Source organism: Schistocerca gregaria, chromosome 3 (genome assembly GCF_023897955.1).
Source record: "Schistocerca gregaria isolate iqSchGreg1 chromosome 3, iqSchGreg1.2, whole genome shotgun sequence".
NCBI lineage: Eukaryota > Metazoa > Arthropoda > Insecta > Orthoptera > Acrididae > Schistocerca > Schistocerca gregaria.
Window position 1 is genome coordinate 244308976 of NC_064922.1, and position 13445 is coordinate 244322420.

Genomic DNA, 13445 nt, shown 5'->3' on the forward strand with positions numbered 1-13445 from the left:
AACTGTTACCTTTTAGAGGCCTGAGGTGCTCTGAATATCTCATTTCACAGTTTCCACATGTTTTCCCTATGTAGACTAACTGAAAAGAATTGCATGGAAGTTTGTATATGCCTGATTTGTTGAATCAATAGGTGATTACTTCCTGTTTTTGAAGTTTTTCTGTGTTGTGTTGCCTGTTCTGTGTCCTATTTGTAGCCCTGACCCGCCGCCCATCTTTAATGTTTGCTATTCTGCAAACTGTTTCATTATTGTTAAGTGAGTATAAGTGTTTTGTTTTATGTGTGGATTCTTCCTCTGTTGTGTCCTTTGTGCAGTCATTGTCTATTTTTCAGTTCTTATGTGTTCTTGTGCAAGGTCTTGTATGCATATGGCATGTTATTGCCATGTCATTTTATGTGATTTTTAGTCTAGTTTCTTTACTACATACATCTCATGAAGATTCTGCACAGTTATTTGCTTTACTGTGTTTAACTTATGTGTGCAGTGCAGTTTGTTTATCAGGGTTTGGTTCATCTTTGAAGCATAATCGGAAGCTTGTTCATTTGTGTATCAATGGAAGGTTAGATTGATTGTGAACGGTGGTGCTTGCATTTGAGACTTGTAAAATCATGTGTGTAATGGTTTGTATTGACTGAGTCACGTGGGAATGTACTTACACAGAAATATAAGTAATTCACATGATAACTGCAAATTTGGTAACTGACAAGAAGAAATATAATGTGGTATCTGTAGATTTGTAGGTTTTGTGAATGAGAATCAGTACTAATGCGTGGATTAAACGGACAACTTAATAATAATTAAAAGTGCAATTACGGATGAATGGTGATTAACTAAAGAGTAACGATGAAGTAATGTTGTTGCTGTTGTTGTCTGCTGTGTCCACTGTCATTTATAGTACATAGCTAGGCCTTCACAGGGTGCTACATGTCACACCAGCCTCTGGTTTTTTTTTTTTGGGGGGGGGGGGGGTTAAGGGTGCTCAACTACCAACTACTGAGGTCATTAGCACCCAGTCACAATTATAAGAGCACATAGAATCTAGTAAAACGCAGGGGGGGGGGGGGGGGGCAGAAAGTTCTTACAAAGATGCAGATAAAATAAGTGAAAGAGTTAGATGTCTTTGGACAAGCCAGTCAAAGTAATAAAATGAAGAACACGAGCAGCTGCTCGAGTGTCATCAGCTAAAATATCCTGTAAAGTAGATGGCAGAGACAGGACAACATGAGATTGACTAAAACGGGGACACGACAATAAAACATGGCGCACTGTCAATGCATGACCACAAGGGCACTGCGGGGCTGGGTCACCGGAAAGCAGGTAGCGGTGGCTAAACCGGCAATGCCCAATCCGCAACCTGGTCAGAAGGACATCTTCTCGCCGAGATGGTCGGGAGGAGGTTGTCCAAGCAGTTGGGAACGGTTTTACGGCCCAGAGCTTGTTTCCTTGAAGTGATGACCAAGTATCCCACCACAATGACACAAGCCTCTTACAAACAACCCCACTAATGTCGGATGACGGAACACAATGGGAGGCTGGCCGAGGCAGGAGGACTGCAGCCTTGGCTGCAGCATCAGCAGCCTCATTCCCAGGCACTCCTACATGGCCGAGAACTGACAGGAGAGCCATCATCAGCAAAAGAATGGAGGGACTGCTGGATCCATTGCACCAAGGGATGGACCGGATATGGAGCTCCAAGGCTCTGAAGAGCACTGAGTGAATCAGAGCAGAGTACATACGATGAATGGCGGTGGCGGCAGGCATACTGAACGGCCTGACGGAGAGCAAAAAGCTCGGCCGTATAGCTGGAACACTGGTCGAGGAGCCGGTATTTAAAGGTGACGGCCCCGACGACAAAGGCACAGCCGAAACCAACCTCAGTTTTGGAGCCATCAGAGTAAATAAAGGTGTGACTGTCAAGTCGCGCACGAAGTTCGACAAACCATGAGCAATACACTGCAGCCGGAGTACCCTCCTTCGGGAAAAAGCTGAGGTTGAGATGAATATGAACCGGAGCCTGGAGCCAAGGTGGTGTCGGGCTCTCACCCTCTCTGAAGGTGGTAGGGAGGGCAAAATCCAATTGTCAAAGCAGGCGACGAACGCGGACTCGAGGGGGCATCAGGGCAGACACGTACAACCCATACTGACGGTCGAGAGAATCGGCGAAGGAGGACTGATGAGACAGGTGGTCGGGCATTGATAACAGCCAGCAGGCATACCAACAAAGCAGTACGTCGCACCGGTAGGTCAATGGTAATTCGGCAGCTTCAGCATAAAGACTCTCGACGGGACTAGTGTAGAATGCTCCGGTCGCAAGACGTAACCCCTGATGGTGGATGGAGTTGAACGGCGTAAGAGGGATGGCCAAGCAGACGAGTACACGAGGCTCCCATAATCCAGCTTTGATCAGACTATGGACCGATACAAGTGAAGCAGAACAGTGCGATCCGCTCCCCAAGATGAACCACGAAGAACTCTGAAGACATTAAGGGAACAAGTACAACGGGCAGCTAAATAAGAGACGTGGGAGAACAACAGGACCGAGATGTAAGGATGGCGGAAGGAACACTTTATATCGCCAAAAGTTGACGCAAACCGTCTTCTCTTCAGAGAACTGGAAGCCATTAGCCACACTCCATGAGTACAGGCTGTCAAGACAACGCTGAAGGCAGCACTCCAGGTGGCATGTTCTCTGGGCACTGCAGTAGATCGCGAAGTCATCGACAAAAAGAGAGCCTGAGACATGAGGTGGAATGCAATCCATAATTGGATTGATCGCTATGGCAAAAAGGGCTACGCTCAAGACGGAGCCCTGAGGCACTCCGTTCTCCTGGAGGAAGACGTCGGACAGTACGGAACCCACACGTACCGTAAACTTTCGATCTGTTAAAAAGGAATCAATAAAAAGGGGCAGGTGACCGCGGAGACCCCACCTGTGCATAGTGCGGAGGATAGCTCCTCTCCAACAGGTACCATAAGCCTTCTCCAAATCAAAGAACACGGCTACCGTTTGGCACTTTTGCAAAAAGTTGGTCATGATGAATGTCGACAAGGTCACAAGGTGGTCAATAGCGGAGCGGCAGCGACGAAAGCCGCATTGAACATTGGTAAGTAGCCGTCGAGATTCATGCACTCCATCACCTTACAGACACAGCTTGTAAGAGAAATGGGGCGGCAACTAGAAGGAAGGTGTCTATCCTTCCCGGGTTTGGGTATAGGAACAATGACGGCGTCACGCCTACGCATGGGGACTTGACCTTCGGTCCAGACACGATTGTAGGTACGAAGTAGAAAGCTTTTGCCTGCCGGAGAAAGGTGTGTCAGCATCTGAACGTGAATGGCATCTGCCCCGGAGCAGAGGACCCGAACAGTGCAAGTGCACATTCGAGTTCCCGCATAGTAAAGGGGGCATTATAATTTTCCAGATTCAGCGAGTGGAAGGAAGGTCGCCGAGCCTCTTCTGTCTCTTTCCTGGGAAGGAAGGCATGATGGTAATGGGCGGAGCTTGAAACCTTCGCGAAAAAGCGGCCGAAGGATCAACAAGTACCTCATTACCTGAAGCTAGGCCAGGTACTGAGGAGTGGGCCTTAATGCCCGACAGCTGGCGCAGGCCACCCCAGACGACAGAAGAGGGAGTAAAACTGTTAAAGGAGCTGGTGAAAGAGGCCCTACAAGCTTTTTTGCTGTCTTTGATGACTTTACGGCATTGTGCTCGGAGTCGTTTGTATCCAATACAATTCGCCAACGTAGGATGGCGGCGAACGGTGCGTAAAGCACGTCGTCGAGCACGGATAGCGTCTCTACAAGCCTCATTCCACCAGGGGACGGAAATGCAACGTGAAGAAGACGTAGTACGAGGAATGGAACATTCGGCAGCATTGATGATAACAGCCGTGAAGTATTCGACCTGAGTGTCACAACTGAGAAAATCGTGGTCCGGAAAGGTCACCAGGGAAGAGTAAAGTCCCCAGTCAGCTTTCGGTATGTTCCAGCTCGAAGGACGTGGGGATGGGGTGCGGTGCAGGAGACGAACGACACAGGGGAAATGGTCGCTCGAATAGGTGTCGTAAAGGCCATACCACTCGAACCGACGGGCAAGAGTGGTAGAATAGATCGAGAGGTCCAAGTTGGAGTAGGTATGAGTAGAGTCCGAGAGGAAAGTTGGGGCGCCAGTATTGAGGCAGACAAGATTGAGATGGTTGAAGACATCCTCCAAGAGAGAGCCTCTCTGACAGGATGCAGGAGAGCCCCAAAGGGGATGATGGGCATTGAAGTCGCCAAACAATAAAAACAGCGGAGGAAGCTGAACAATCAGGTGCATCATGTCAGCCCGACTAACTGCGGACGACGATGAAGTGTAGACAGTACAAACAGAAAAAGTAAAGGCAGAAAGAGTAATACGGACAGCTATTGCTTGGAGTGGGGTGGTCAATGGGATGGGATGGGATGGTAATAGACATCGTCCCGAACGAGCAACATGACCCCACCATGAGCTGGAATATCGGCCACAGGGGTGAGGTCAGACCGCTCTGAGGTATAGTAGGGAAAAGCACTACGGTCAGTTGGGCGCAACTTGGTTTCCTGGAGACCAAGGACGAGCGGACAGTGCAGGCGGAGGAGCAGCTGTAAGTCCTCCCGATTAGATCGAATACCTCTTATGTTCCAATGTAACAAAGCCATCACTAGTCAGAAAAAAGGGGGAACAAAAGGGTGAAGAGCTGGTCACCTCGACGGCCGCGGAGGGCCAGGTTTCAAGGGAACAACGCTACAACCGGCGGGAGGCGGATCCTGTTCCATTGAGTCGTCGCCAGCTGCGGCTGCATTCCTGGGTTGCGTAGGAGGGGCAGCATCATTCGCCGACGACAGGCCAGTTGAGCGCCTGGCAGCAGAGCGTCCTGGCAAAACTGAGAACAGCCGGGAGCAGCGACTCACGGATGGAGCGTCAGACGAAACGCGCTGCGGTGGAGAGGGGGATAAAGACTTCTTCTTGGAGGCCTTCTTGGAAGTCCGATGAGGCACGGGGATGGTGGGCTGGACCCGAAGAAGGTCCTCACGCGCGGGGTCCATTTTGGAACACCGGACCTCGGAAGCCTGAGAAGAGGATCGCTTCTCAGGCGGCGGAGGGGGAGGAGGAGTAAGGGTGGCCCCTGGGGCAGAGGGGGCAAGAGCCGCGAGGGAGGAGGATTTGGAAGGGAGGGATTTGAGAGGCGAAGGCGTAGACCCCGAATGGGGTGTAGAGGTGGAGGGGGGACAGGATAGGGGTGAGGATACTGTGGAAGGAGTGGACACGACTGAGGCAAACGAAGTCGTCAACGTCACGGGATGGAGGCGGTTATACTTCTTCCTGGCCTCAGAATAGGAGAGACGGTCCAAAATTTTTATTTCCTGAATCTTCTTCTCCTTCTGATACGCGGGGCAGTCTAAAGATCTAGGCAAGTGGAGGCCAGGACAATTGACGCACCGAGGTAGTGGGGTGCATGTATGTTCCTCACGAAAAGGACGTCCAAAATCGCCACAAAGGGGATCAGCCCCACACCGTGACGACATGTGCCCGATGTGCAAACACCGAAAGCAGCGCATAGGAGGTGGGACGTAAGGGCGCACGTCGCACCGGTAGCACATCACCTTTACCTTCTCCGGGAGAATGTCCCCCTCGAAGGTGAGGCTAAAGGCCCCGGTGTCAATGCAACGGTCTTTGGGGCCGCACTGGACTCGCCGGACGAAATGCACGCCTCGGCGCTCCAGGTTGGCCCTGATCTCCTCATCAGATCGCAGCAGGAGGTCCCGATGAAAAATAACCACCTGCGTCCTATTCAGTGCCAGATGCGGGACAATGGACACTGGGATGTTCCCTAGTCGGTCGCACGCCTGGAGTGCCGCCGACTGTGTGGCGGAGGTGGTCTTTATAAGAACGGACCCCGAACGCATTTTACTGAGAGCCTTGATTTCCCCAAAGATGTCCTCGATATGCTGGATAAAGAACATGGGCTTGGAGGTGGCGAACTCCCCCCGTCGGTCCGAGAACAGACTAAATAGCTGGGGAAGTACTTCGCCCCAAGCCGGCGGGCCTGTCCATCCTCCCAGGGAGTGGCCAAGGGGGAAAGGGCAGGAGAACCAGAACCAGAGACAGTACCTTTCTTTTTAAAAGACTCGGCCGCAGTTCGACCTGATACATGTTGACGTTTCATCTGCGAAACGTCCGCCCCGATACCACCCACTCCGACCAGGGGCTCTTCCCACGGGTGCCACCCAGCCTCAGCAAGGGCCACCTGGCAGGATGACCGTTGCCGGGAGTCCTGATGCCCCAAGGAGACGGGCATGTACTCCTTGGCCGACGTGGGGAGGGTACAGCTCAGGTATTGGCAGTACGATCCCTGTGTTGTCAGGGGGCTACAACCTAGAGGGTACATGACGACCCCACAACAACGGGCTGGCTACCGTGCTGGATTTCGGGTGCCTTGGAAAGTCCATCATGATCGTAGGTGCAGATGGGGACACACTATGGGTGTAACTTGTGCAACCCATCAGGCATTTAGGCCCAATTTGAGGAATAGTGAGTGCGGTTACAACGCCGTTACAATGCTGAGTGCCAAGGTCTTAGTGCACTGAGGACCAGTGATACACCACGTAAGGCGTCCTTCCCCAAAAGGCTCGTACTTCTGTAGAATTTTGAAAAATGGAGGTCAAACCCCAAGAGGGACCACTACATTAAGGCCAAAACGTTTGAGATTCCCTTTAGTCACCTCTTACGACAGGCAGGAATACCACGGGCCTATTATAGCCCCCGAACCCGCAGGGGGGAGTCTCTATTGGGACGCCACAAAGTTCTGATCAGTCGTCACACAGATAGAGCACGTAACAGGTACCTTATTATGCTTCCGCCACAAGACTTAAAAATGGTCCACTACATATGGCAACAGTTGTAGTCCACTACATATGGTGACAGTTATATCTGCCGCCACAAAGGATGACGACACCAAGGACTACTTGCTACATCCACCAAATAGTTCACAGATGCAATATTCTTGTGCTGTATGTATATAAAAGTGGCCACACAGCTTCACTCAGCCGGATGTCACAGCTGTACCACATCATCAGTCGCTGCCACAGTCAAAGCCCAGCAACTAAGAATGAGTGCCAGAAGTTGAAAATACCGCTACAGTTGTAAAGTTCTTTTATTATCACGCGGCCGGTTTCAGGCTCTTATAAGCCCATCTTCAGGTGTCGTAACTTAGTGCTGTAGCCAACGAGTGCTGTGGTGGACGTGTACAAGGCGCGGTGTGCTACCTACAAGCGCTCAGCTTATGTCTTTCAGAGCTGTGTCGAATTCTCGCAATATCATATCTCTCATCTTGTGAGCTTTTACTTCCACTTCTTTCTCTACAATATTACCTTCAAGTTTGTTTTGCTTATATACAATTTCTACATATTCCTTCCCTTTTCTCCTTGGTACTGGCTTGCCATCTGAGCGTTTATTATTTACATTGCTGCTTCTCATTTCTTCAAAGGCTTCTAATTTTCCAATACGCTGCATCTGTATTTCTCGTAGTCAAATCTGATTCTATAGCCTTGCATTTCTCGTCTTGCCATTCTTGCTTTGCCAGTCTGCACCTCCTGTAAATCTCAATTTTTAGACTTCCATATTCCCTACTGTTTGCTTCATTTGCTGGAATTTTATACCTCCTTTTGTCAATTAAATTCAGCACCTCCAGAGTTATTAATGGATTTGTACTTGGCCTTGTCTTTTTTGTTATGTGATCCTCTGTTGCCTTTCCTATTTCATCTACCAAAGTTACCCACTTCTTTCCTATTGTGTTCCTTACCCTTGTTTTAGTTCAACATTGCCTAAAGCTCCCTCTGACAGTCTCAACAGCCTCTGCTTCCTTCAATTTATCCATGTCGCACCAACTTAACTTCCAACATATCTGCAGCTTTGTCACTTTTAGCCTGCAGTTTATAAACAATATGTCATGATCAAAGTCTACATCTGCCCCTTGAATGCCTTACAGTTTACAATCTTATTTTGAAATCTCTGTCTTATCATATCATTATATAATCAGTCTGAAACCAGGTCTCTTCCATGTATACAAGCTTCTTTCACGCTTCTTAAAGCAGGTATTAGTATTATTACATTATGCTTTGTGGAAAATTCCACCAGCTATCTTCATCGTTCATTCCTTTTTCCCAGTCAATATTCTACTATTTTTCTTTCTCCTACTATCGAATTCCATTCCCCATCAAAATTACATTTTCTTCTTCTATAATTATGTGAATAATTTCTTTTATCTTGTCACACACAGTGTGAATCTCTTCTTCATCTGTGAAGCTTGTTGGCATGTACTGAATTTACTCAACTTAAAGATGAGGTTTCATCCCTAATTCATCATTCGAAAACTATGTAGCCACCTTATATTTGCGTATTAAACTACTGCTGCTCACGTCGATGGTTTTACATTGTTGATGTAGGTGTTGTCTTATATTTGGAGATGAAGCTTGAGTTATTGAGGTCATGTGCAGATTTATTTAGAAGAATTTGGAAGGGTGGGTAGGGCAAACAATACTTGCACTCAAACAGATGTGATATTTCACGATAAATCAAAGCGCTCAAACAATCACGTGACATTTGTCTCGTGTGGTGCTAGCGCAAGGGATATGTGAGAAACTATGAACTAGCCATCCTATCAATCTAATGCTCTGCTTAAAAATGGCTAGCCATCCTATCAATCTAATGCTCTGCTTAAAAATGGACAATTTTGTTAAACACAGAGAGACAAAGAATTTAACGCTACCACCTTTGAAACTCTTGTTGTATTTAAACAGGTTTACAGTAAAAATTCTCATATATGTATGGATATTGTATACAAACATTTTTGGCATTGTTTAAGAAAAGTTAACACTGAAAGACAAACATGTTCTCCTTCAGAAAACATTACTTTATTCTGAATGCACGTCAATATTTTATTTTATAACCAAGTGGGTTGCAACTGTGAAATTCTGTTGCTGTTCACGTATTAGAATACTGGGTAGAAATGCTGCCACCTTTTTATCAGCTTTGAAATAAGATGGTTACATACAGATGAAACAAAAAAACAAAAACAAAAAAATTAATCTTGAATCAAATGTCTACAAAACAAAACAGGTAAATCACATTAAACTGACCATAATTGTTATCATGACGGTAAATTAAAGCAGCAAGACACATCATGGAGATAGTACCAACAGATGTCAGTAGATAGCAGGATGAGCGAAAGTTCAAGGATTTCATTGAATCGCAATTGCAAGCTATCACTTGTGTATTGGTGGTGGTGGTGGTGGTGGTGGTGGTGGTGGTGGTGGTTGTTGTTGTTGTTGTTACATACATATGACATGCGACCTAGAAGATACTACAGTCTGTGTTTCATGGTTGCTCAAGCACAGCATTACAGAAGAGTTGGAGAGGGAACAGTGTTACTGGCTTGTCTGAGAACTAGGATGAGTGTGGGGAGGAGAGTAGTAAGTGGGCAGCACATTACATTGTGCTGCCAACCACAGAAATCTATACCGTGCAATTTGGATTTTTATGACCATCTACCACATGTAAACTGCAGTGTAACTGAATCCCTTTGAATCGACATTAAAATTAGACAAATACACAACAATGGTATACATTTCTGCACGAGATGGAAGAAGTCCTGCAACAATGTTGTCAACACACACCATGAGGAGCAAAAGAGAATGTGTCACCTGTGGGTTCCATGCAGCAAATAAGACAGCAGCACACAGATGATATACTTGGAAGCAAGAAATATTGTAATATTCTCATGTCAGTATAGAGGTGAAATCTGACATGTATTCAAGGTGGGGAAACACACACAAACAACAAAGATATGACTTGAACAACTGTGCTGTTAGGATGATGTTGCCAATTACAAATTGTTACACAACAGAGTTAGTATGCAGAAAAGGTGGTTAAGATAAATATTAATGTAAACAATTTCTTTTTGTCTATATTATTTCTTGTTGTATTATCAAAATGTAGACAATCAATAAATGACTAAGTTTAAAACAGGTATAATGCTAATGTTTTAGGCAGATACGTAAGGGCAATAAAACAGCCTATAGTCAGAATATGTTACAAAATAGATTTTTCTGAAGAAGCCTCTTTCTTTTAAAAAAAAAAAAAAGAAAAAGAAAAAAAAGAAGAAGAAAGTCGTCTTCTATTAAGGGTCATATTATACTTTGGTAAAAACAGTAAGATAAACTTTTAGTACTGTCACGAGTGTTGGCTTCATGTCTATCTTAGCTACAATAATGTGCTGTTCATACAACCTCACCTTCACTGTTATTTTCTTATTCTTTACTGGACCTACTCCTGCATTACCCCTATTTGCTCTTCTAATTATAACCATGTACTCACCTGACAAAGTCCCGTTCCGTCTGCCAAAACACTTCAATAATTCCCACTATATCTAACTTAAACCTATCCATTTCTTTTTTCAAATTCTCTAGCCCACCAACATAATTAAGAAATTTAACATTCCACATGTCTACTTTGCAAAGTTAGTTTTGTTTTTCCTGATGAAGACATTCTCCTAAATAGTTCTTGCAGTTCCTGCCTGGAGATACAAATGGTGGACTATTTTTCCCAAGAAAGTGCCATCATCATCATTTAAACACAGGGTAGAGCTGCAATGCCCTCGGGAAAAGTAACAGATGTCATTTCCCCTTGCTTTCAACAGTTCGCAGTACTTGCATATATATTTGACTGTATAATGAGAAAAGAAGATTGTTAGGAGTTTAGCTGCTATACCCACCCTTCTTGGTACATGATTCATCCGCCTTTCCTTCAATTTCTCTAAAGCTCTCTGATTTTTCAGTCTCTGCTCCCTAGTTGAATAAAGAAGAAAATTGAATTAAATAAAGCCATACCTAACTTGTGAAAAGACCACACACAAGAATACACACATGTCAACACAACACATCAATACTTTATGAGCGTATTTTGTAGTTTTTTCATGCATCATGATAAACAATGGTAAATTATAAAAGTTTATTTGCAAACATTATTTTAAATAAAATACTCCTGTTCAAAGAATCATATTGTTGATATGTTAAGGCACAAGAACACACTATCTGAATTCTGCAATGAGAGAACGTTTAACACAAATTTAATGATAAACCAGTCAGCAAACTGTTACCAGAAATATTTATTCTATTGCAGGATCTTTATTTTTATTATGCCCACTATGTATGTCAGCTTTGTAAACGCACCAGCATCAAGTCCTCGATAACCATTTCTATTGGTACATACGTATGAAGAAATGTTTCTTAGTATGTACAGTGTCTCTCAAGGTGAAATGTCGTCCATTATCTAATAATATGAAACACGGTGATGAAGGTTCAAATGCCTATCAATGACAATGAGGTCATCAGAGATAGAACACAAGATGGAAGGTGAAAAAATAGGTATGGAAAGTGGTCTTACACATAGAAAAAAAAGAACATCTGAAAATTTACCTTAAGTAGTTCAGAGTAAGCACAGAAAACATAAAACTGGACAGAAAGATTTTATTTGAACCACTGTCCTTTTTAATATGAGTCCAGTGTCTTACCACTGTGTCACAAAAACTGCTTTTCAAAGGAGGTTCAATCTACTTTTAAAATAATATTGAAGTCACACTTACAATTGATATGACTATATGATAAAACATTTCTTGCCTAATAAGCTGCAGGACAAAATCTGGGCACTTACCTACGTACTTGTTCTGAATATTTCTTTGATGCCCAACAAATTGCTCTGAGATCCCACAAAGGCTTTCCATAACAAACAAAACACTTCCAGTCCTCTGATTCTATATCCTTAAGAATCGATCGCTTCAAATTGCGCTTGATACATGCCTGGAATATAGAGTGTTTGTAACGGACAGCATATGCTCAGAATTAATTGTTATTATAGCCTTATACTTACATTCATGTGAACAGCACATTGATTCACACATGTAATGAATTTATATCACATAACCTCTGAAAAGACTGATACATAATATATGTAATATAAACATGATAGGTAAAGGATCCTGTGACTACACTAAGACAGAGTCACAGATCAGACATACAATATATCTAAGACTTATTAATTGACGTAAATCCACCTAACGAAAGATGTAACCCTCCAAAATATGTAGTGAAAATATGGCGTGTGGTACAGGAACTTCTTTATTTTAAAGAAAAATGTCGTAAAAGTGACAATATTAGAGATATCAATTTAATCTTCTTTTCTTTACAAAGATTCCAAGACTTACCAAGCGGGAAAGCGCCGGTAGACAGGCACAATAAAAAAACACACAAACACACACACAAAATTTCGAGCTTTCGCAACCAGCAGTTGCTTTGTCAGGAAAGAGGGAAGGAGAAGAAAAGATGAAAGGATGTGGGTTTTAAGGGAGAGGGTAAGGAGTCATTCCAATCCCGGGAGCGGAAAGACTTACCTTAGGGGGAAAAAAGGATAGGTATACACTCGCACGCACACACACATATCCATCCATACATATAGACACAAGCAGACGTGGAAGTTTCTTTCTATTTTATTTTTCTTTACAAAGAGGTAGATTTAAAGCTAGATTTTCATTAGGTTTTGATAATGATATCTTGAAGGTGATCTTTCTGCTTAATACATTTGGAGAGTTCAAATCAGAAGTTTCAGTCCACTTTGCCCAGCATTTCTCTGTCTATATAGCAGCACAAATATTGGTCCACAGCTCACCTGCAGTCTGTGGACAATTGGTATACACCAAGGATTTAAGACAGCCCCATAAGTAAAAGTTGCAGGGAGCAAAATCTGGTGAGCATAATGCCCATTAACAACTACCATCAAAGAGATGACACAGTGGGTGACGTGTTTGTGCAAGAGTGTCATTGAATTTCACATTGTGTGACGTATAGTGTTGTCTTGTTGGAACCAGATATCCCTGCATCCTTTTCTTCAAGTTCAAGAAGAAAAAACTCCTCAATCATCTGGACATAATGGGATACTAATGACAATTTTGGATAACACACCCGAAACAGTCACTGGGGATTCGCAGCACTCAAGAATCGCATGTTTTGTTTACGTACACATCCTACCAAACGAAAATTTGCCTCGTCAATGAAGAACACAAGGGCATCATGAAGCAGAACACAAGGGCATCATGAAGCAGGCTTTTGATTAAGGCTTCACATGCATTTTTCATGGAACAAAATTGCACAGATTAAGTGTGTGCACCATTGTCAGTTTTTATAGATGAAATTTCAAGTCTTCATGAAGAAATTGTCTCACTGTACAATCAGAAATTGCGAGAGCAGCTGCACATTTGCCTGCTGATCGCTTGGGGGAGTTTAAACTGGCCAGCCTTACTTTCTTGACATTTTTGGCAACCTGGTGATTCTTGAATGTTCTGGTTTCTTTTCCCGCACACTATCAGTATACATAA

At 44.3% G+C, this 13445-nt stretch overlaps 1 protein-coding gene across 2 annotated transcripts in view; it reads right to left on the reverse strand.

The window, feature by feature from the left end:
* LOC126354093 (transcriptional regulator ATRX-like) overlaps positions 1–13445 on the reverse strand; it is a 479559-nt gene that overhangs the window by 375786 nt on the left and 90328 nt on the right. For both annotated transcript variants that reach the window (XM_050003480.1, XM_050003481.1), the window contains exons 6-7: positions 11729–11874; positions 10791–10863 (exon numbers count right to left, since the gene is read on the reverse strand). In XM_050003480.1, the coding sequence (XP_049859437.1) occupies positions 10791–10863; positions 11729–11874 (219 nt within the window). The remainder of the gene's footprint in view (positions 1–10790; positions 10864–11728; positions 11875–13445) is intronic.